The following is a 23,195-nucleotide window of genomic DNA, read 5'->3' as shown; positions in this document are numbered from 1 at the left end:
GCATATGCTAACTTTGGCTTAGCCATGTCATTCTTGCTGAACCACTTCTGTGTTTTGCCAGTATAAATCAGTTTCTGCCTGTCTTTCAGCACGTCTGGTTTTTCAATGATTGCGGCTGGTGTTGTTGGCGGGCTGCTAGCTGCTCTTATAGCGGGCCTGTCTGTTTTTGTGTTACTACGCCGACGCCACATCAAGAGGAAGCGAACCATGCGCCGACTTCTCCAAGAGAGAGAGGTAGGATCCGGAAATGACTCAACCATTAGCAGATGGATATGTAGATAGTAAGATGCTAAAATGTGATGTTTTTAAGAGGTTATTTACAAACCCCTGAGATGTCTCTGCTGGACAGGATCGATGATATTGGGTCTTTATTTTACAGTTGGTTGAACCTTTGACACCAAGCGGGGAGGCACCAAACCAGGCTCTGTTGCGTATCCTGAAAGAGCCCGAATTCAAGAAAATCAAAGTGCTCGGATCAGGGGCTTTCGGCACAGTTTACAAGGTAATAACATAATTCTGGAGGGTTTTCTCCAAGCACTTTCAAAATTACACCCCGGCACTGAGGTTTGCTGATGCTGGAGCTCAGGAGCACTTACTGTGCCAATCCTTCATAACAAACAGCCATTAGTGTTTTCACTATACATCTGTGGTCAATTTTTCCAGTTAAAAGGCACATTTATCTCTGCCAGATCATGTAGAGATTAAGCCACTCGGTGCTCATGTACACTGTGTAATACCGCTTATATTCTGGATGCATTTCATGTATAACTTCATACATGTTTTAAACATTAAACAAGCCATTAATTAGTATCTCTGGTGTTTGGAAGTCATTCGAGAATTTTGGTAACACTATTAAAATTTGAATGCATTGGCTAACATCTGTATTGTGGGCTTGTGTCTTCATTTCACTAGTGATGTGTACTTACAGCATGCAGAAATAACACACCTGTGTTTACACAGGGCCTGTGGGTTCCAGAGGGAGAGGATGTGAAGATCCCAGTGGCCATCAAGGTTTTACGAGAGGCAACATCACCAAAAGCAAACAAGGAGATTTTGGATGTAGGTTCACTATTTACAGTGTGTGACACATTTTTGCTTTTAAACTTAATGTTATAATGTGTCTTCAAGCCATTTAAGCTCAAAGTATTCTGTAACGGGTCCCGAGGGAAAATTGGAAATGGGCTCATTCATGAGTAATTCTCACAATATTTTCATTTGATTAAAAAGCGTCAGCATTACATCAGAGGGCTGCAATGTGTGCGACAATGATCATTTTCCAGATGTTAAATTAACCAGAAAGCGTGCAGCTGTATCTGAAACTAATGACCACCTCGCTTCCTTTCAGCAGAAAGCGTGTCGTGTTTCTACACGGTGACTCTTTTGCGTCTGTAGGAAATGAGCTTAATTCATTACAAAGCCTGGGCGTGGGTGTTGATTTGTTATTCAAGGCTGAGTTGTCATGGAACAGAGGGCTGTCATGTAGCCAAGAGTGTTTGAAATGCATTATGCAAATGGCTGAATGTGCATGTTTGTTGCATTAAAGCTGCTGCCCTGTACAGCTGGGTGACCTGCACATCTGAACTTGATGACTTACGAGCTTGTATCTGAAACTGCCACGAGACTGTGGAATTTACTGTGTTCCTAATAATCAGCTTGTAGTTCAAAGAACAATTTCGATATGGTTATGAACATATAGAAAATGAATTGAGCTTATTTTCAAGTGCTATTCTCAATGGTGTGTTTGTCGTAGCCTGTCGCGACCAGTACAGCTAGTCCATGTTTGTTGTTATAACTGGGAGACGTCGTCATCTGAGACACATTAAATATGCTTTGCTAAAGAACGCACAAGCCAACTATGTGCACAACTATTGTGTTTCTCAAGCTATCAGCTTTTAGAGTATGTGTTGACATGTCCAAGCTCGGCTTGAAAGGCAAAATTAATTTTGTCTTGATTTGTCTGTTTGCTTCAAACGATAAGGAAATTCTGTGTGCCCCACAGGAGGCGTATGTGATGGCCAGCGTGGAACACCCGCATGTTTGCCGCCTGCTCGGCATCTGCCTGACTTCAACTGTGCAGCTCATCACCCAGTTGATGCCCTACGGCTGCCTTCTGGACTACGTCAAAGAGAACAGGGATAATATCGGCTCCCAGTACTTGCTCAACTGGTGTGTGCAGATAGCTAAGGTGAGAAGGAATCCTCGTAAAGAGATCATGTTACACAGTCTGTTCCAAAATAAAGGCTCTCTCAGCCTTTAAAAGAATAGCTACAGCACAAATTACCCGTAGTGACAATATAGTTATTATATGGATGTGTATTTATTGTCAATCAGTTTTACTTTTGAGCGCATTTCAGCTTGAAGTGCTGACAGAAGGTGGTGATGAAAGGTCTATTAATACGGGACTCAACACATTTGTATCCTGTCATTGACTCTGTCAGGCAGTTTTCCCACTGTGTGGGACGCTTATGTAAGCACTCATGCTTCATTTTTTGTTTGACAAAAGGGTATGAACTACCTAGAGGAGCGTCACCTGGTACACCGCGACTTGGCGGCCAGAAATGTCCTCGTCAAGACCCCGCAACATGTCAAGATCACAGACTTCGGTCTGGCCAAGCTCCTCAATGCGGATGAGAAAGAGTACCATGCAGATGGCGGGAAGGTTGGTTGGAGTTGGGACAAACGTTGTCAGTAGCATTTTGTGTCTGTAAACCCTGTTAAACACAATAAATCTCAAAAATGGCCAAACTATTTATGCATGTATGATCCCTCTCCAAGAATACAAGTGATGGATAAGAGAGTTTGCTCCACATCACATAATGTATTTAAATTTTGCTCCAGATTTGATGTTTTGTGAGTAATACGATATAAATAGTGCCGTCAGCAAGCTGGGCTCTATAATAAATGACAGATTTTTGCCGGCCTCTGTGTTTTTCGCTGCTTTTGTGCAAGAAAGTACAAATTTCCTGAGAGAAAATGTGTACTTCATGTCTCCATGTTCAGCTAATGGAGGACTTATATACTGTTTTCTATTTGACTTATGACAAATTGAATACTAATTGTATTTTGTGGTAAGCTTGAACAGAACAGTGGCAAAAGTCCTTGCAGTCACATCTTCACTGCTCTGTACCTTTAGTCTGTCATCAGAACAGAAATATGGTGGCAGGAGAAATAGACAAGCTTTATATAAATATGGGTGGATGGACTCTACTGTGTAAAACTGAAGACAAACTATGCTTGTTGTTATTTTGGCCTCTTGAATTTTCCTTAGTCTGCTACAAAGACAGAGTAGAGCTTCAGAAAATAAGCACAGAATCCAGTTTAGATTAAAAAAAACAGTTAATTAGGCCATTTATCAGATTGGTGTCGAGGGTTTATACAATTGCCTTTATATTGTGTCAGAATCCTGTTTTTTTTTGGTTTTTTTTCAACTTACCAATTACATTTTTTTCCACAGGTGCCAATAAAATGGATGGCTCTTGAATCCATCCTGAACAGGACGTACACACACCAGAGTGATGTTTGGAGTTATGGCAAGTATTGCATTTATTTGTGTGTCAACCAAACACAGTGATGTCACTTTAGATATAATATGTGCATTTTTACCAACTTACTTGTCAATATTAAGCTGCACGGTAAGAAAAATTCAGTTAAGAGGCTACTTTTGAAACCGTTTTGGCTTTTGAAATGTCTAACCTGGATTTTGTTGGATGCTGCACGCTCACACCTACACACCACGTGTCTCCAATATCACATCTGAGGAAAGTGTTGGCACAACCTGCACAAATTGTTCTTCCAGCTCAGGAGCCCACATACTGGACACACAGATGTCATTTCACACGCAGCCTTTTCTGCGTGCGGCGGTCAGCTTCCAGATCTTTTTCCGTGGTTTTGAATCGTGCCTTCCGCTCAATATGGCAAAAGCAGGAGCAGGCTCTCTCAGATGTGACAGGCTTCCTTTACTTGTTTTCCTGTCTTTGGCTCCAACACAGATAATACATCCTGCTGACTCCCACTCTGGCTAGCGGAGCCAGTTTGTCATTATTTTGTTTTGATACTTGTTATTTTGGAGGACTTACATCCTGACGCTCATTTCTGCTCTTTTAGACAGCCAAACAAAGTGAGTGACAGCTCATCACCAGACTGCCCTGCAATGACTGTGCTTGTTTTTCTAGGCGTGACAGTGTGGGAGCTGATGACATTTGGGACCAAACCATATGATGGGATCCCAGCCAGTGAGATAGCTGGGATCCTGGAGAAAGGCGAGAGGCTGCCTCAACCACCAATCTGTACCATAGATGTCTATATGATAATGGTGAAGTGTAAGTTTGGGATGCCGGTTTAGCCGTCCTTAATTCCTTCATTTAGGTGTGATTTCCCTCACTGGTGAAGTTTAACCCATGATCTGTCTGTCTGTCCAGGTTGGATGATTGATGCTGACAGCCGGCCTCGTTTCCGGGAACTAATAGCTGAGTTTACAAAGATGGCTCGAGATCCTTCTCGCTATCTTGTCATACAGGTATGACTTTTTTGGTGTGTGTTAAACTCTCCCCTACCTTTCTTTAGTCAGAGAGAACAAACAGACAAACCTGATTCTGTCTTTCAGGGCGATGAGCGCATGCCCCTGCCAAGTCCAACAGAAAATAAACTGTTCCGTACTCTGATCAGCGAGGAGTACATGGAGGACGCGATAGATGCAGATGAGTACTTGGTCCCGCAGCATGGATTCTTTAGCAGCCCAAGCACCTCCCACACGCCGCTGCTTCAATCGACAGTAAGCTGTTTTATGCAAAACAATGAAGGTTTCAAATCTGATGAGTTTGCAGGGTACACCCTGATTTTGAGACGCCAATTCCCTTCAGGCAGAATAGCAGGCCAGCTGCTTGATTGACCACAGGGTGGCGTAGTTTTACAGGAAACGCATCCTATTGTAATTAACAGGGAATATTTTTCTAATTCTGAATCTGACTCCTATAAAGCTCAAGTCATCTGTCTTGATATTTTATTCAAAGTCCTTCTGTGTTGTAAATATTCAGACTTAAAAGTAAACTGACATGTAAAATGGCTCTATGCATGCAGACACAAACAATGTATTGCCCGTACTGAAACACACGCCATACTCATTGAGAGTATTTGTCCCCTACCTGACTTCTGCCCACTCATCCTCATCATCATCATCTCCTCTCCCACACCTTCTCCCTGGTGCCTTGTGATCGATGAGAGCTGAATGAGATAAACACAGGGCTCTGGCTCACTGTGGGCCAGGTGTAGGCCTGGCTCTCCAACTGTGTAGCTCATATTAGCCTCACTATATAAGTGGCTTTCCATGCATGGTTTCTAACCTAAAAAACTCGGCAAAGGTCTGCTTTCATAATATCGCTCTTGGGGCATGGCCTGATGTGGGTCGAGGCATTTTTTACAGATGGTTGCTCTTTCAGCATGTTTGATTTCCATTTCTTGTTGAAAGTAATTACATGGCCACAGCTGTCACTCCATTGACTCTGTTTTCTTTAACAACCCTTTGAATGAAACTGACACGCAAAATGAAGCCTGTCACATGGCCTGAGTGAATATTAATTGCTCAGTGGACCTCTGTCAATCCACCACAACTGAAAATACTCATAATAACTCACAATGAATGAAAAAACACACAGCCACCCCCCTTAAATGGCTTGAGTTAAAATCAAAACAACAAATTGTTGAATTTTCCTGCCAAAACGACCGTCTCTGTTTTGTACATCACTGTCTCTTTTGTTAAATGTCTTGTGTGTCTACAAAATTCAATTGCCTGCTTTGCATTAACTGTGAGTCAAAAATACAAGACAATCAATAACCTTTCGTCCTTTTTTTGCAGAATGGATTCCCTAGCCGAGATGGAAGCTTCGTTCACCGGTATATTCCCGACCCCACAGACAAACTTTTAGATGATGCCTTTCAGCCAGCTCCAGGTAACTCCCGTACTTAAATATCTCCCACTTCTAACAAGTCATCGATGACACCGGTTCACATGTGGTGAACAGGAAGCAGTGAAAGAAAATATGAATATTTTAGTCTGTCCTTTGAATGTTCACAGTCAGACAAATGCTCATATTTATGGATATTTTAATGGATTTTTTCATTATTTATTGAATCCACATCTCATGGAAACAGTCTGACATGTTTCCTGTCATATATCAGCAATGTTAGTGTATACATTGATAAACTGAGTTGATAGATAAAAATCACTGTATAAATATTCTTTGTTTTTCATATAAATTACTTTGTCAAGCACCACATTTTGCTTCTGAAAATTCCCACGTTATTGCTTTATTTATATGCATCTGTCAGCGGAGGTCCTAGTTCATAAATGCTAATGTGTTCAATGTTTACTCATCTCTACATGTACAGAATTTGCAAGGCGCTGAATAAGTAAGGATAAAAGCAAGACGGCTGTCTCATCTAACTCAAAAATGCTAACTATCCAGATGAGAGCGATTAAAATAATGTGGTCCAGTGGTTTATTTTTAGTGTGCTGAAATAAGAAACATTTTAAAATGTTCTATTATGGTAAAAGCTAATGTCGCTCTTTCTTTCAGACTACATGAATCAAAATGGAGTCTCGGACGTGATGAATCCCAACTACAAGTACCCCGGTCCCCCTCGCAGCGTCCTTCCTACAATCTCGTCAGACGACACAGAATCTGAATACCTGAACTGCTTTAAAAATGGTACTATTGAGCCCGAGTATCTGAACGAGGTCCCGTCCTCTAGCGGCTTCCCTTTCACTCCCAACAATGTAGTTCAAAACATGCAGAAATATGCACCACAGAACAGCATAGACAACCCAGACTACCAACAGGATTTCACCCCCACCTTCAAGACTCACACCAATGGACACATCCCAGCAGCAGAAAACACAGAGTACCTGGGTCCGGACTGACGTCTTAGTGGCCATGAACTAAGAGACTGTTCTGCTCCGCTTAGGAAAGGGCATTGATGTTGCTGTGAAAACATGGTTATGAGGTACCACTTTCTCCTTTATATGTTGCTCCCTGCCTTACAAAGTCAGGTAACACTGTATGCAGCTTCCTGTGTCACTCACATGCCCTCACACCCTTATCATTCCAAAGAGTTTTCACCCAGCACCAAACGAAAAACTGGACTGGAAACTGCTACGGATCCGGCTCAGTTGACCTGAGACTTCCTGTACAGCATATATGTGTTTCATAAGCACTGTCAGTAAGAGAAGGCAAAAGCTGCCAGAATAACAATGAACGACCTCCATTTTGAAGGCAGGAACGCGGGGAACCAAACCTGGTGACTTTTTCTGACCCACAACTCCTTGTACACGCAGTTTTGTTTTAACTTGATGATGAATCATCCAAGTAATTAAAGGGAGTCATGAAATGTCGCTGTCCTCAGAGGCGGGACGACGCTCACCCTCCCCGATGAGTCAGGGAAGAATGTACAGTCCGCGTCGTAAGAAATATTAATGTTGAAATGTAACATGAAATTGTGAGTTTTGTGTGTTGTGAGCTGGCTCCTGTGCCTCTTAGACTGCGATAAGAGAGGTCTCTGTAGTCCCCTGATGTGTGATATCACAGCAACTATGTAGAGAATGTAAGAGTAAATAAGGAATATGTGATTGTGGTCAGATTCTGAAGACCTGTAGCTCACCTGTAGCTCACCTGTAGCGCGAGGCGTGTTTGTGTGCACCCACAGAGTTTAAGTCTGGGCTCTTGTATCAGTATGGCACATTAGTTTGTGTACCCACCAAGTGTACTCAGGCCCTGGTACCTGTGACTCTCCCCCAACACACTACATTTTGTAGCAATCACAGATTTGTTCATGTTTTATTGATCAGCATACAGAGAGCTTGAAAAATAAATGCATAAATAGATTGATGCTTTTCCACATTTGTCATGTTTTTTTCTTGCTCAATGCTGGTCAAACTGTATTAGGTCATGTGATTCATTTGAGTGTTTCCAGAAGTATTTCCATTTTTTTTCATTTGAATGGCTCCATTTTAAGTCCCAGACCAAAAAGAATCGCATTTGTATGATCTTGTTTGTCTGAGATTTTTTCCTGGTAGTTTTCAACACCTACAACAGCATTTATTTTTATGTTTGACTACGTGCACACCCCTTAACCCCTCCAAAATATTACTAGTTAGGGCTAGGAATATACTATTGTTGCAAACAGTAGGTCTTTTTTTTTATTTTTTGCAGATTTTACACCGGTAGATGTACAGGAGTGACAATGCTGCAGTGTATCCTAAAATAGTCACCTTTAATTTTTACTCAGTACACTTTATCACATGTAAATATGCACATACAGTAATTCTGCATCCTGATTATTTTTGTTTAAAGTAAATAAATCTTTTTTTTTCTATGGAAATGTGTTGTTTTGTCCCTTCATATATATAATACATTTTTCAAGCCAGAGGATAAACTCAAGAAGAGCTGAGAAACAATTGGTCCACTTTTCTAACACCTAAAGTTGACAAAAGATCCTCTTGATGTTTTCTTTCATGACTGTGTTCAATGATGTGTATTCACAAGGCTTGATACTGAGAGTACATCATTGTGACCGTTGATGAGATAAGGGATCTTGATTGAGGATTACACAAAACCTCATTATATTCATACAATGGTTTAATTGATTAAAGACAATTGTTTTAACACACATTAGTATCAACTTATTTTCTAAAAGAAATGCTGTAAATATTGTCAGATTTAGAGGTTCCAAACATTAAGGATTATCTTTGCTTGCATTGAATCTTGTTTGTAATGTAGGCTGAGGTAAAGTTACTAAAAATGACTGTTAAACACCGATTGAAAGGTTTCATTTCTAACATTAGTTTTTAAATATATACAATAAAAAGCTACATTTTAATAATGAAAAACTCAAGTTTTCATTTTTAATTCTCGAAAAAGGAATGACATTATCCTTGCATCCTTCCTGGAGGTCAGTTTTAGTTTGTTCCTGTGCTACAAGGCATTTTGTATTCCTTTTTACTCTTTAAATTTCCACTTGTTATTCTAACTCACATCGGACTGTGTAAATAGCAGAGAAATTGTCAATGCACTTGATGCCTCATACATACCTAATACACAATCATGATGCCTTTCATTTTCAGTACAGTTGAAAACACAAAGGTTTTGTGGCCTGTAAATGACCGAAGTCTTTAACGCCACAATAGTTTCGGGTGCAGTGTACCTTTAGTGTCGTTAGATGGCGATACGGAAGGGATCGTCTCGTCTCCACCCTCAACAAATAATCCGGTGAAGAAGACATCGTCAACAAGCTCTGCGGAACTTTAACCGGTCTGTCACTTGGTTTCGATCGCTGTAATGAAGCTGATGGGGCTCCTACCAGGGACAGCACCTCCGTGCATACTGGTTGTCATCATTCTGCTGTCAGAGGGGTGTTTTCAAAGGGTAAGACGATGTTCTAGTCGCGCGGTTCTCGTGATTAAAAATACATGACTCAGCTCTGCCTGTAGTTGCTAGTGTGGTGTTGTCTCTGGGAGCTATTTAGGTTTAGCTATGTCTTTATCGCGTCTCATCCCTGTTAAAATTAGGATTAGCCAGTCGGATTATTAATGGCTTCGGCGGTTAGTTGGGCGAGCACAAGGCTCGTTTGCATTGCTGAAAATCCAAAGTGACGCGCCGAATGGCAGCCGACATTCCATACAGACGAGTGTGGAGACAGGCGTCAAAGTTTCCTCCACCCAGAATAAACGTGCAAAACCTAATGTTACTTCTCAAAAGAACAGTCCACAACACTACTTTGGGATGTGAATTCTTATACTTTTTATCCGAAATGAAGCACTTCGTCATGCATGGTTGAAATCAGTTAAAAAAACCTGATCAAGATCTGTGCTACTGAACAGTTGTATCGACAAAACAAGATTTTTTCGTGTAATTGAATTACGCCTGCATTGTTTCAAATGATGGCACCCATTTGATATGATTTAATCACATAATCACTCACATGTCACTTGCAATGATAAAAATGATAATGTCAGCCAACGACATTACTTGTGCTCCAACGCATTTATTGTGTGCTTATTACAGTTGTATCACTTCTTTAGGGTGGAAAGGGTTTGCTTTATTAAACTCTGGACTTTCAGGACTTTATAAAGTCAGGCAATGGAATAAATGACATTGTTTGAGTGCTAATCAATTCATTTAGAATGGATGGATTTAAAGATTGTCCTGCATTTTAAAATCACTGCGTGCCTGACTCTTGAAACATTCTGTAAATTAAGTGAAATAAGTTCCTTAATCTGACCTATTGGCGAAAGAACACTCATGCTGCATGAGCGCTCATGCTGAACCAGCAAATGACAGGAACCTGAAAGCAGATGAATAAATAGCTGTAAAATGTATCACACTCAATGTTATCATGGTTGCATGCTTTGTTCTCTTTTCTCTCATCTGTTCTCTTTTTTTCTGAGACTTGCTTATTAAAATAACCAACTTTGTCAACATTATGCCGCCACCTGAAGGAAATGTATTTTTCACACAAGTGACTTTTTTATTTTCAGGTATAGAAAGTATTAAATACTAAAAAATCCCGGATCTGAAACCTGCTGTGAGGGCTGTGATTAGATTTCAAGGAAACCTAATTTTGCCCCCAAACATGCTGCACGGATGATCAGGGTTTCTGTTCCGCAGGTGGGGGCCCAGCACTGCGTTTGGTACGGGGAGTGTGGCGAGTCGGAAAAGGTGCCAGGAAAAAAGTACAACTGCAACTACACTGGTCCTCCCAAACCACTGCTACCTGAGGGTTACGAACTTCTTACGGTACATGCAGGCCTCTCCGCATTCAATCTGCTTCTGTGTTTTACTCCGTGGGGAAGGTTCAAACAAAGTAATATGCTCTGTTCGGTGTTTGCCTGCAGGAGCTTTGTCCTGGATATGACTACGAAAACCGAAGCCTCTGCTGTGATGTTAACCAGTTGCATACGCTCAAAGGGAGTCTTCAGCTGCCCCTTCAGTTCCTTTCTCGGTATTCAGCTTTTCTCTCAACAGTTTAATGCGGAGTGGCAAGAAATTGTCTTTTGTTTTTGGATGTATGTGCACAAAGCATTACCTGTCCTTTGATGCTCCGTACAAAAGTGACAAAAACTGGGATTCGACTAAACTGACAGGTTTTTAAATTATGCAAAGCGTTTTGTTTTTGTTTTTCTTACTGTTATTCGCCACCCTTGACCTTATTATTAGTGAAATCTTATATTGCTGAGCTGTACATCGTGCAATGATCTGTCATTCATTGTTTGAAATTGCATCACAGGTGTCCTGCCTGCTTCTTCAACCTGATGAACCTCTTTTGTGAGCTGACCTGCAGCCCCCACCAGAGTCAGTTCATGAACGGTACCAAATTCAGTGGGCCCAACGTAGTAGAAGTGCAGTACTATATTGGACAAACCTTTGCTAATGGTGAGTAGTGTCCAGTATTATGGGTAAACCTTAGCTGTGCTTCAGTTGTGTAATTCTGTGACTAATGGTCATAATGATCTTAACGGTTCCTCTTTTTTGGGACTCTTTTTCCCCTTATTTGGCTCTTTTTTAGCCATGTATAACGCCTGCAGGGATGTCCAAGCACCCTCCAGCAACGTGAAAGCCTTGTCACTGCTTTGTGGAAAAGATGCAAAGGACTGCAATGCTACTAACTGGATCCAGTATATGTTTGACACCAACAATGGACAAGCCCCCTTCCCAATAACTGCAATATTCTCAGGTAAATAAATTATATTTTAATAACACTTTGTTGTTCCAGGCCATAACCTTGTCACACAACTACATTCCTGTTACATAATTACTCAAATCACTATTTTTTTTTTGCTATTTCATGGTTTAGATGTGCCAGTGTCTGGTTACACTCCCATGAACAACAAGACGTATGCCTGCACTGAGGGCCTGGAGGATGGTTCTGGTCCCTGTTCCTGTCAGGATTGCACAGATGCCTGTGGCCCCACACCCGTACCTCCCCCTCCTCCTCTCCCCTGGAAAATCCTAGGTATCGACGCCATGACGATCATCATGTGGCTCTCCTACATGGCCTTCCTCTTCATTTTTGCCGGATCATTGCTGGTAGCTTGGTGTCACAGGTGAAGGAGATATGTGTGTTGTATCTGCAAACCCTCATCCTTGTGGCGTGGTGTGTGTGCTTTAGTATTAAACTTCAATTTTCTTTGTGTGCTCCTTTGTGCCGCCAGGAAACAGACCATTAAGTCTGAGTACGAGCCTATATTGGACAGCAATAACCCACTGTCTCTCAACCGTGATAACCAAGAGCAAGGTAATTATTGCCTATTTAACTGCCCATTTGGTTGCCTTTTTGTCCTTTTTCTCCATAATTAGTCACATTTATAGTCTATACTGTAGGATGAAGACTAATTTGCAGTCTTTCCCTTCTTCCTAGTCGATGCTTCGTGCTGTGAAACACTGGGTGAACGCTTTGAGAACTTTCTGCGGACCTGCTTCAGCGTCTGGGGTTCCTTCTGTGTGCTGCATCCCTTCATTGTGTTGCTGGGCAGCATTGTACTGGTGGCCGCCTCCTCTGGGGGACTGGTTTATATGCAGATTACCACAGACCCCGTTGACCTGTGGTCGTCTCCGAAGAGCCAGGCTCGCCAGGAGAAGGACTATTTCGACAGCCACTTCGGGCCCTTCTTTAGAACCGCACAGCTCATCATCACCTCCCCGCTGAATGACACTTTCATCTACACCCCATACTTTGGAGGGTCAGACGTCCCATTTAAAGCCATCCTGAGCAAAGATATCCTGGACCAGGTGAGTGATTGCATGTAATACCAAACTGCATATAACGCATACACGTGCAAAGCAGCTGCATCTCTTAACCTGTGGTTTTTCATTTTGTTCCTCTTTTTTGTCTTTTTATAATATACCCAATACCAGGTGCTGGATCTGCAGCTTGACATCGAAAACCTTGTAGCCACATACGAGGGCCAAAACGTGACACTTAAGGATATTTGCTTAGCGCCACTCTCACCTTACAATGACAACTGTACCATCCTGAGTGTCCTCAACTACTTCCAGAACAGCCACTCTGTGCTGAACCACAGCAGAGGAGATGAATTCTACGTCTACGCTGACTATCACAGTCACTTCCTCTACTGCGTCAGGTTATTTTCCTTTGTCTTTTAATTGATACTTTTTGAATATTAACTAGTAAGCTGACAGTCACATTGTCTTTTATTAGGATTTTTTGTCTTATATTTCGTTTGCTGAAAAATAAAACAAAAATTGGATCAGAATGTAAATCGTATATTACATCAGCAGCTCAGAAGTCTATTTTTTTAAATTACCTTTTAACTGTAGTGAGGGTAGGATGATGAATCCTATATGTTCATGCTCTTGATGTTGTGACCATCTTTCTCCACAGCGCACCAGCCTCCCTCAATGACACCACTCTTCTCCATGACCCCTGTTTAGGCACCTTTGGTGGTCCTGTCTTTCCTTGGCTGGCCTTGGGTGGTTATGATGGTAAGGTGGATTAGTTTCTGGGACATAAAAATGGGATTTTTCAAAAAAAGAATAAAGAAAATATTGGATTGTTTAGGTAATAGAGCCTGTGTATGTGCTCTCTGCTTACAGACACAAACTACAACAACGCCACAGCTCTGGTGGTCACCTTTCCACTCAACAACAACTATGATCCAGCCAGGCTGGGAAAAACTCTGGCATGGGAGAAAGAGTGAGTTCTGTTTTTAAAGCTCACCAGAGAGAGCTCTGAGTTATAACAACACATGTGCTGATGGCGTTTTTATGTTTGTGTGTGCCCCTTTCAGATTCATCAGGTTTATGAAGGACTACAAAAACCCCAACCTGACTATATCCTTTAGTGCCGAGAGGAGTATTGAAGATGAAATAAACCGAGAGAGCAACAGTGACATCAGCACTATAGTTGTTAGCTATGTTATTATGTTTGTGTACATCTCCCTTGCCCTGGGCCACATTCAGAGCTTCAGGAGACTGCTGGTAAGTCGTCACCACGCTTATTGTTTTGTCAATTTAGCATAAAACACTGGAAAAAGTTCAATTTTCAAGCAAAGAAAGTAAAGATCGGTCAAATATGATGTTGCAGGTGGACTCCAAGATTTCCCTGGGTATTTCGGGTATCCTGATCGTGCTCAGTTCTGTGTCCTCCTCACTGGGCATTTTCAGCTATATTGGTATCCCGCTCACCCTTATTGTGATTGAAGTCATCCCTTTCCTGGTTCTGGCTGTTGGAGTGGACAACATCTTTATATTAGTGCAAACACTTCAGGTATGCTCACTTTTCAAGAATAATGCAAGATTCCCTGGGAATACTGTTTGCTGTGCACGACACCACTGGAAATTTCTATATTTGCATCTCTACAGAGGGACGAGCGCATGCCTCAGGAGGAGATCCACCATCAGATTGGCCGTATTCTCGGAGATGTAGCCCCAAGCATGTTCCTCTCCTCCTTCTCAGAGACGGTGGCTTTTTTCCTGGGTAAAATAAATCACTTTGAATCACGGTTTGCTGCTACATTTGTGCTAAAACATGCGTTTCCCCTAGAAACGTACCTGCAGTGCAGACAAAATGGATGTAGTTTCTCAACAAAGGGTTGGAGTTGAGTCACGTGTTGATAAAATTGTTGACTCTATCTTCTTCAGGAGCTCTGTCCAACATGCCCGCAGTGAGGACTTTCTCTCTGTTTGCTGGCTTGGCTGTTTTTATCGATTTCCTGTTGCAGATCAGCTGCTTCGTCAGCTTGCTCGGCCTTGATGCCAGCCGGCAGGAGGTGAGGCTGAATGGAACAGTAGAAAGATGACTTCATATATCGTGAAATTATTTTTGTACAGGCAGTTCTAGTCAAGGAAAAAAGGAAGTGCACCCTCTGAGATCTAGGGTTTTATATATCATACAAAAACATCTCAGATTAATGGCAGATAAAATAGTTTCTTTCATTTATTTAGCAATTTATTTTCTTTCTTTTTTTACAAAAATTGAAGAAAAGAAAATATTGAAGCCATGTGTGGAATATCTATAGTGGTTTACAGCTCCACCATAACATCCCAATTTTCTTTATATGTGGTTATTGTACCCAGTCTAAAAGTTCTGCCACAGCATTTTAGTTGGATCTGCCGTTTTATTGAAAACGGCTGTTGATGCGGCTGCAAAAGTTTAACAAAAATATGAACCCCTGCACCGCTACAATCTACAATCTTGTTGAGAGAAAAGAGAGTTTTTCCTCTTCTTCTTCCTCCTGCAAAGCCACGCTTGAGCTGGAATTGTCCGGTCACGAGCTTTCATTATAGCACATTAACTCACATTAACTCGCAGTCTGAGCTGTGCCCTTTTAAATCTTTGCATTTCTAGTTTTTGTTTGTCATCAAGGTTTAATTTTATTTGGAGAGTAAAATGATCATGGGAACAACATGATCTAAATACACTTTACAGAATCAGTTACAATAAAACAGTCAAATGAAAGACTAGACAACGAACATACAAGCATAAGAACACACAAGAAAGGTGTGTTTTAAGAAGCATTTTTAAAAAATGTAATGAGGTGGATTCTTTAATATGTAGCGGGAGATTGCTCCATAGATAAAGTGCATGATAAGAGAAGGCCCTGCAGCCAACTGATTTAGTTATTGACCAAAGGGATGACCAGAAGGTTCAGAGAGCACAGAGGGCTTGGGGGAATATAGGGTGTTAATAGTTCTGATAGCTAGGATGGGGCGAGACCTTTTATTGTCTTATAACTTAAAAGAAGCGTCTTAAAATCTGCTCGGGCAACCAGTGCAGAGATGCTAAGATGGGAGTTATATGACTGAACGTACTAGTTCTTGTCAAAATCCTCGCTGCAGCATTCTGCATAATCAAATATCCATCAACATTACAGCACAACTGTGAAGACAACGGCTGTGCAAATGTTGTGTGAGTGGTTGTCTATGTTGGAACCATCTTGATATGTTAAAAAAGCCAATATTCTTTCACACATAGTGGTTTATCTTGTTCAGAAGCTAATTTAATGTATTCAGACGTGAGGTACTTTGACAAGAACACACGAGTCGCATCTTACTGTCCTGCTGAGATGATGCCGTGTCTCTTGTTTCTTAAGGGAAATCGAATGGACATTGTTTGCTGTGTAAAGATACAAGGAGAGGAAGTAAAGAAGGATAGCTTCCTCTTCCTCTTTTTCAAGAAGATCTATGCCCCGTTTATTCTTAACGACTGGGTTCGACCGTTTGTGGTAAGTAACCTCCAGTCGTGCCTACTCCTACACGTCAGAGCCAACGTTTGGTAATAAATTACAGTGTTGTATTATAAGATGAAGTCATTTCATCTCTGTCCAGGTGGCCGTGTTTGTGGGAATGCTCTCCTTCAGTATTGCCGTAATGGATAAAGTGGAGATTGGACTGGATCAGAAACTCTCCATGCCTGATGTAGGACTTTGCCCTTCCTCCTAGTTAATTATACACATTGCCGGTCCACACACGGCTAGAGTCTATTTATTTATCCCTAAAGAGAAACGGTGGTTTCACAGCAGCTTCTCAGCTATAAAAGGAACAAAACACAGAAGCACGAATAAGACCCTGGAATATAATCATGCTCGATATTGAAATGCAGCAGATTTGATTAGATTTATCTGTTGTCAAGCACCCATGAAGCAAATTCATGTGCATGTCATGTTAAGGTTATTTAAAATGGCCTTGAGTAAAGCATTCATGTTCCATCTCTCTCTGTATCTGATCCTTTTTCCAGGACTCGTACATACTGGATTACTTTAAGAACTTGTCTGAATATCTCCATACTGGAGCGCCTGTGTACTTTGTGGTCGAGGATGGTCTCAACTACAGCAGTCTGGAGGGACAGAATGCTGTCTGTGGCGGAGTGGGCTGCAACAACAACTCTCTGGTCCAGCAGGTCTACACTGCCTCACTCATCAGCAACTAGTAAGAATCAGATGAACCAAACACGCAGATTCCAGCATGTCCGATGTGTCTCTCATACAATCTTTTTTAAATTTCCTGTTTCTTTTCAATCCCCAGCACAACTGTTGCCTACACGCCCTCCTCTTGGCTTGATGACTACTTTGACTGGGTGAAGCCTCAGTCTACCTGCTGCAGATACTACAATGGAACTGGGGCCTTCTGCAATGCGTCAGGTAAATTGTTATCTAAAGCAAACATGTTTTTGAGACCTTAACTCTTTAACCTGATCTTTGGCCTATTTTCATCAATTTCATCACTTCTACACAAACCAGTAAAAAAAGTTACCGGTACTTGTAGAGAAAGAATTGAAGTCTGACAAGAGTAAACATTGGTTTTTCAAATATTTTTGTCAGGATTCATTACCTCCGTCAAGGAGGTTATACGATAGCTGGTGTCTGTTAGCAAAATAAGCTACAGATTTTAATGAAATTTTCAGGATATGTAGATCATAGGCCAAGGAGTAGATGATTACATTTTGGCTACGTTCTGGATTCTGGAGGGACTTTCACCTCTGGTCAAGGCCCAGGGAGCTTTGATCAAAAAGGAACCTACTAGCCTGTATTACAACTGCTTATGTACAGTGTGTACACTACACTATGGGTGTTAGTCACAATATGTGAGGAAATGGGCTGCTTTTTAGCTCATTTTAAAATTAAAAGGTAATAAAAGGACTTTTGTAAAAACACCATCAGCAAGGATTAAATTCTCTTTGGGAAAATGGGAAGTAGCTAAAGGTCAGTGGTGACAATACTCACATGACATGTTAGGCAATTGAACCGATTAACAGTGTAAACGTGCAACATTTGGCACGTGTGCATGTGTATTTGTCCAATCCTCGTCCATGAGCATATTTTACCTGTTGTTTTCTAGTGGTAAATTCATCCTGCGTGCACTGCCGGCCCATGACGCCCAGCGGGAAGGAGCGGCCAGTTGGAGACGACTTCATGCGGTTTCTGCCCATGTTTCTGTCAGACAATCCCAACGTCAAGTGTGGAAAAGGGTAACTATAGCGCGTCCAAAGTGTTGAGCCCAAAACAGCACGTTCCCTTCAGTCTGCATCCTCACGGTCATCTCTTTCTCTCTGTTCACGCTCCTGCAGAGGACACGCAGCCTACGGCACAGCAGTCGACCTGTATCCCCAGAACACGGGGGTCGGAGCCACGTACTTCATGACCTACCACACCATCCTGAAAGACTCTCCAGACTTCATCAAGGCTTTAAAAATGGCCCGTAATCTGGCCAACAACATCACGCAGTCACTGGGCCACAAAGTCTTTGCCTACAGGTGATTCCTTTTCTAATGTATGAGTGGATTATATCATAGCAAGTGTGGATAAATGGCTGTTTGGCTCAGGTCGACCGCTTTTTAGCTCAAGGTACGAGGATATAGTGCAAGTAGATCCTAAGATAACCGTCCTCAGAATTAGTTTTTTAAAGATCTACACCGTCATCAGCGTGAGAAATCACATTTGCCATAAATCATAAATCATTCTGTATTTGTTGACGTGCTGCCCTTTTGACTGCAACGTCTTTTCCTCTTTTTCAGCGTGTTTTACGTGTTCTACGAGCAGTACCTCACCATCGCGTACGACACAGCTCTGAACCTGAGCGTCTCCTTGGCCTCTATATTCGTGGTGACCACGGTGCTGCTGGGCTTCGAGCTGTGGGCCGCCGTGACGGTCAGCATTACCATCGCCATGATCCTGGTCAACATGTTCGGTGTCATGTGGCTGTGGGGCATCAGCCTCAACGCGGTGTCCCTGGTGAACCTGGTCATGGTGAGAGAAACGCCAATCTTGTGAATCTTTGAACGCGTTCCTCACCCGTCTGCTGTCGTCTGCTGCAGAGCTGTGGCATCTCGGTGGAGTTCTGCAGTCACATTGTGCGAGCGTTTTCCATCAGCCTGATGACCAGCAGAGTGAAGCGGGCTGAGGAGGCCCTGGCTCACATGGGCAGCTCTGTAAGTCTCACCTTTAACTGAGTAATTTGAGGACACTGGCCACTTTTTATACTTTTTGTTTCTGTTATAGCATCTATTATTATTTACAGACTCATTCCCCAAATACTTATATTTTTCCGACGGGTTAGTAAAATAAATTTTAACTGGGTTCACAGCATAGAGCAGTTTGAACCACTCATTATACAAAAGGTATATCTATTGGAGATCTTGTGCCATGATGGGTTTGGGATTTTAAAAGCACCTGGGTGTGTTTTATGGACACGGTTGTGGTTTCAGTTTGTTTTTATGTGATGTTTTTTTGGATAAGAGCAACAGGAGTGTGTGGGAAACTTATAAAAACAAGCCCCTCGTCTGAAGGTGTTAAGATCGGTGTATACCGTATTTTCTGGACTACAGTATATGTCGCTCCGGAGTTTAAGTCGCACTAGCCAAAAAATGCATAATAAAGAAGAAAAATAGATATATAAGTCGCACTGCACAATAAATCGCATTTTGGGGGAAAATTTATTTGATAAAATCCGAGACCAAGAACATACATTTCATCTTGAAAGGCAATTAGCAATCCATTAGCATGGATTAGCGATAGCGTTACAGTATGCTAACGTAACAAATTCAGCTACATGACCCATAATGAACTGAGTACGTGTCTGCTTTGTTAACGTAACATATTAACAGTTATTCAGATAACTATAGCATAAAGAACATCCGAGCAAGTTTACCAAACAATCAAGTCTAACTAGACGAAGCACCGCTTCTTCTTCTGCGTCGCTAAAGGAACTCGTTCCTCGGGTACACACGCCTAGAGCGCCCTCTTGTTGTTGTCAGTGTGAAAATAACGAACATGTGAAATTCTGTAATAATGTATTTATATAAGTCGCTCCGGAATACAGGTCGCCAAACTATGGAGAAAAAAAAGTGTGACTTATAGTCCAGAAAATACGGTATATCTCGATGTTATCAACTATTGAGACGGCAGGAGGCGGTGCTGTAAATGTGGCCACGATGGTGGTCTGGGTATCAGAAGAATGCGCTCGAATCTCCACCTTGTTTCGGTCAGATCTTTCCAGGGTGTTTTGCATCCAGATGTTTGCACAGCACCGACTTCTTGTGATTTCCTTGTGCAGGTGTTCAGCGGAATCACCTTGACCAAGTTCGGAGGTATCCTCATCCTGGCGCTTTCCAAATCGCAGATCTTCCAGGTTTTCTACTTTAGGATGTACTTGGCCATCGTGTTGCTGGGGGCTGCTCACGGACTCATCTTCCTCCCTGTACTGCTCAGTTACATCGGTGAGTGCTCGGTCACATGGAAAGCAACAGATCAGGATGTGGGTGTTTATGTTGTGTTTTGTCCCTCAGGTCCTTCAGTAAACAAAGCTAAGGTGTTTGCTGCTACCAAGCGCTACGCCGGCACAGAAAGGGAGCGCCTCCTCAAGTATTAGCGGGCTTTTATCGAACAATGGTCCTGTTGTCTGTCAGCCAACGTGTGGGCGTGCACACAAACGCTCTCTGTGATTACACAAAGATACTCTGGATTACACATGGAAATTGGAGCTGCAGTGGCCTCGGCAGACGTGCAGACACTGATTTAGCCCCCCCAGCCGCCTCCTTTGCCTCACACTACAGGACAAGTATGGCAAAATCCACTGGTTGAGCAGGATGGCCATACAGAGACCCCAGCAATGACCTTTTACGAATGAGGGAAAACTTAATGACAATATTGGATTTTTTTTTTCTTACAGGAACAGACTTTTCTTAGGTGGGACTTTTCTACAACTGTTTTTGGGGTACACCACTGAGAGTAGATGACAGGTCTCATTATTATTGATTGCTATATTAACAGGCATTAATATGTGTCTTTATAATACTGTTTAAAATTTTTATACCACAGAGCTCTTTAGTTTTTTTAGCCTATATTGTTGTAACCTGAGCAGAGCCAAAGTATTTGTTTTTGAATCTGGTCAGCAGAACTCAAAGTTCAATTTAAATTCTGCATCATATTATCAGTTTAGGTGTATCGAATGCTGTTGCAGTAATAAAAGCAGCATTTAATTTTGGGATTTGTTGTAACTGAAATGCCCTTTTGGAGTTCTCGCTTTTCTAAATGTCAAAAACTGTTATGACATCAGTTTTAGTACTGATACGTTGATGCCAGCTATAAAGTGTCCATGAATACTAATAATGTTTTTATTGAAGTGTAAATGATGCAGTGTGGTGTTACTGAACTAAACCTTTCTTGCACCAACGACAGATTAAGCTTTACATTTAACTGCAGATAGCAGACAGGATAGTTTAGAGAAATTATTTTATAATCTGGAGTATGATGATACAGAATCCAGCCATGTGAGATGATGACGGCAGAGTTCATTCCTTTTTATTTCCTGTTCCTGAAGATTATGGCTCATATTTTAATGATTATTGTTTGGAAGACATGTGACTGTTTTATGAGAGTATTCCAGAAGAACTGAAAGGAAAACCTCTGTAAGTGCAGACTCACTCCTCATGTCTGAGATTGGAGCTAAACCCAGGCAGTTCAGCCTGTTTACGGTTGTGATGTCCCGTCAGAAAATGTTAATATTTTAACCAAGGAGACGTCATCAGCATTCCTGTTTTTGTCATATTTTGTCATTTCTGTGTAATAGAATGTAAAAAAAAAAAAAAGAAATGAAAGATTTATTGAAATGTTAAAACCTGGATGTGAACTAGAGCCATCATCTAACAAAAATGGGATGCTTGTGTTCAAAAGGAGACAAAAACGCAAGTTTTAAATACTTTAACTCTCATTAAATGTGATAATTTAAACAACCTATCTGCTGTCTTCCTGTTCTCTGCAGTGTGGCTTAATTTTAGTTTTTATAGAGTCCAGAATATAATAAGATGGAAGAAAATGTTTTTGGGGTACACCACTGAGAGTAGATGACAGGTCTCATTATTATTGATTGCTATATTAACAGGCATTAAAGGCCGTCGCGTCTGACGGTTTTTAAACCCAGATTTTACATCTGGAATTTTACCACATTCTCATACAGTAGAAGAATTAAGATGAATGACTGTTGGAAAGTTTCTAAGAACTCAGCAGTGAAACAGAAAGTGAAATAAACACCTCATATATCATTTGACATGTGTGATACAGTTAAAATAAAACAATAGCAAACCTGGAATATTTATTTATAAGCGTGTAGGTTGCGTTTTTACTGTATGTAATTACCAGAAATGACCACAGGAGGGCGCCTGGATCCATCTCCGTTCCAGTTAACGGAGTGGGAGTGACCTCCTTTTTAATGGCTTGAAATAGAAACGTGCTTCCACGCACACAGTTTTTTTTGTAGGTGCAGGTAGAGCACAGTAGCACATAAAGAAGGATGCAAATGTGCAGCTTTGGGTTAATCTCTACCAAACCACACAGACCATCAGTCACTTCCAACCAGTTCAGGGGTCAATGTCAAACTAAGGGCTTCCTCCACCCATGTGTGCATAGGTGTGTGTGTCTGTGTGTGTCTATCCTGCCTCCAGCTCCATGACTTATTCATCAGCTGCCCTGTGAGACCACAGGACTGTTCTTTGAATGCAGCTGACGGATTAAAATATTAATTTCCTCTGCAGGCCTGTCGTGCTGTTTGAGACATTGTACAGGTTCATTTCTGTTACGTAACACTCGACTCTGATCCCTCATCAGTTCTCACTGTGACACATTCATACAAGGGCTTTTACTTTCGTGATATAATAAATTGATATACGTCTTTTGTAATCTTTTGACTTTGTATCACTGTGCTGATTTCTGAAATAAATCTTTGATCAAAGATCACAGATCAAAAGTAACCAAAAGACTTCTTTTTTAAATCTTGTTTTTGGCATTTTTTTGGATCATCAATCAGTTTGATGAAATCCTTCTTTCTTTTAAAGCTTCCGAAACTGTTCTGTGTACAACAAAATGGGTTAATTTCCTCACAATATTGCATTTGAAGCCAGATATACTGTTTTCCCACGTTTGTTTTCCTCCCTCATTCATTTGTCCTTAACCTGACATTGGGGCCTCCGTCTCTCTGAAGCTGCCCCACCCCCCCTCAAAAATCCATCAATAAATAAGTGTGAGAAGTGTTTAATGCCCGGTTCTGCGTCACCGGTTTTCTGTTTCTCTGGGCTCGTCTGTCTCTGCGGTCGACTCTTGGACTGGAACAAAAGGGATTAGGTGGCCGGGTCAAACCTGAGGAGAGATTAGATTTTCAGCCCCACCTGTGGCGTGTTCACCCCCCGTCAAACGC

General features: G+C 41.6%; 2 protein-coding genes and 1 long non-coding RNA gene across 3 annotated transcripts in view; 2 read left to right on the top strand and 1 right to left on the bottom strand.

Annotated features, from left to right (window-relative positions):
- Positions 1-8,661, top strand: part of egfra (epidermal growth factor receptor a (erythroblastic leukemia viral (v-erb-b) oncogene homolog, avian)) — a 29,965-nt gene extending 21,304 nt beyond the window's left edge. Inside the window, exons 17-27 of the mRNA XM_003975364.3 lie at positions 90-234; positions 380-502; positions 961-1,059; positions 2,000-2,185; positions 2,504-2,659; positions 3,455-3,530; positions 4,173-4,319; positions 4,419-4,516; positions 4,604-4,771; positions 5,852-5,945; positions 6,573-8,661. Coding sequence (XP_003975413.2) covers positions 90-234; positions 380-502; positions 961-1,059; positions 2,000-2,185; positions 2,504-2,659; positions 3,455-3,530; positions 4,173-4,319; positions 4,419-4,516; positions 4,604-4,771; positions 5,852-5,945; positions 6,573-6,916 — 1,636 coding nt within the window. The 3' untranslated portion in view covers positions 6,917-8,661. The remainder of the gene's footprint in view (positions 1-89; positions 235-379; positions 503-960; positions 1,060-1,999; positions 2,186-2,503; positions 2,660-3,454; positions 3,531-4,172; positions 4,320-4,418; positions 4,517-4,603; positions 4,772-5,851; positions 5,946-6,572) is intronic.
- Positions 8,662-9,243: 582 nt separating this feature from the next.
- npc1 (Niemann-Pick disease, type C1) lies at positions 9,244-21,742 on the top strand. Its single transcript, XM_003975365.3, has 25 exons — positions 9,244-9,416; positions 10,659-10,787; positions 10,886-10,992; positions 11,278-11,423; positions 11,557-11,724; positions 11,845-12,094; positions 12,203-12,285; positions 12,409-12,779; positions 12,906-13,132; positions 13,393-13,493; positions 13,605-13,704; positions 13,799-13,988; positions 14,095-14,277; positions 14,373-14,487; positions 14,652-14,779; positions 16,103-16,234; positions 16,338-16,427; positions 16,747-16,937; positions 17,034-17,149; positions 17,847-17,976; positions 18,076-18,261; positions 18,523-18,754; positions 18,823-18,936; positions 20,061-20,223; positions 20,293-21,742. Exons 1-25 carry the CDS (start codon positions 9,330-9,332, stop codon positions 20,373-20,375), a joined length of 3,822 nt encoding a protein of 1,273 aa, XP_003975414.2. The 5' UTR covers positions 9,244-9,329; the 3' UTR covers positions 20,376-21,742.
- Positions 13,179-14,434, bottom strand: LOC115247976 (uncharacterized). The gene is made up of 3 exons (XR_003887017.1): positions 14,288-14,434; positions 13,316-13,510; positions 13,179-13,234 (listed from the first exon to the last, which is right to left on the bottom strand). It is a non-coding gene; the product is annotated as an uncharacterized lncRNA (long non-coding RNA).
- Positions 21,743-23,195: the final 1,453 nt, after the last annotated feature.

Source organism: Takifugu rubripes, chromosome 22 (genome assembly GCF_901000725.2).
Source record: "Takifugu rubripes chromosome 22, fTakRub1.2, whole genome shotgun sequence".
NCBI classification, from domain to species: Eukaryota; Metazoa; Chordata; class Actinopteri; order Tetraodontiformes; family Tetraodontidae; genus Takifugu; species Takifugu rubripes.
This window is presented reverse-complemented; position numbering and strand designations above follow the sequence as displayed.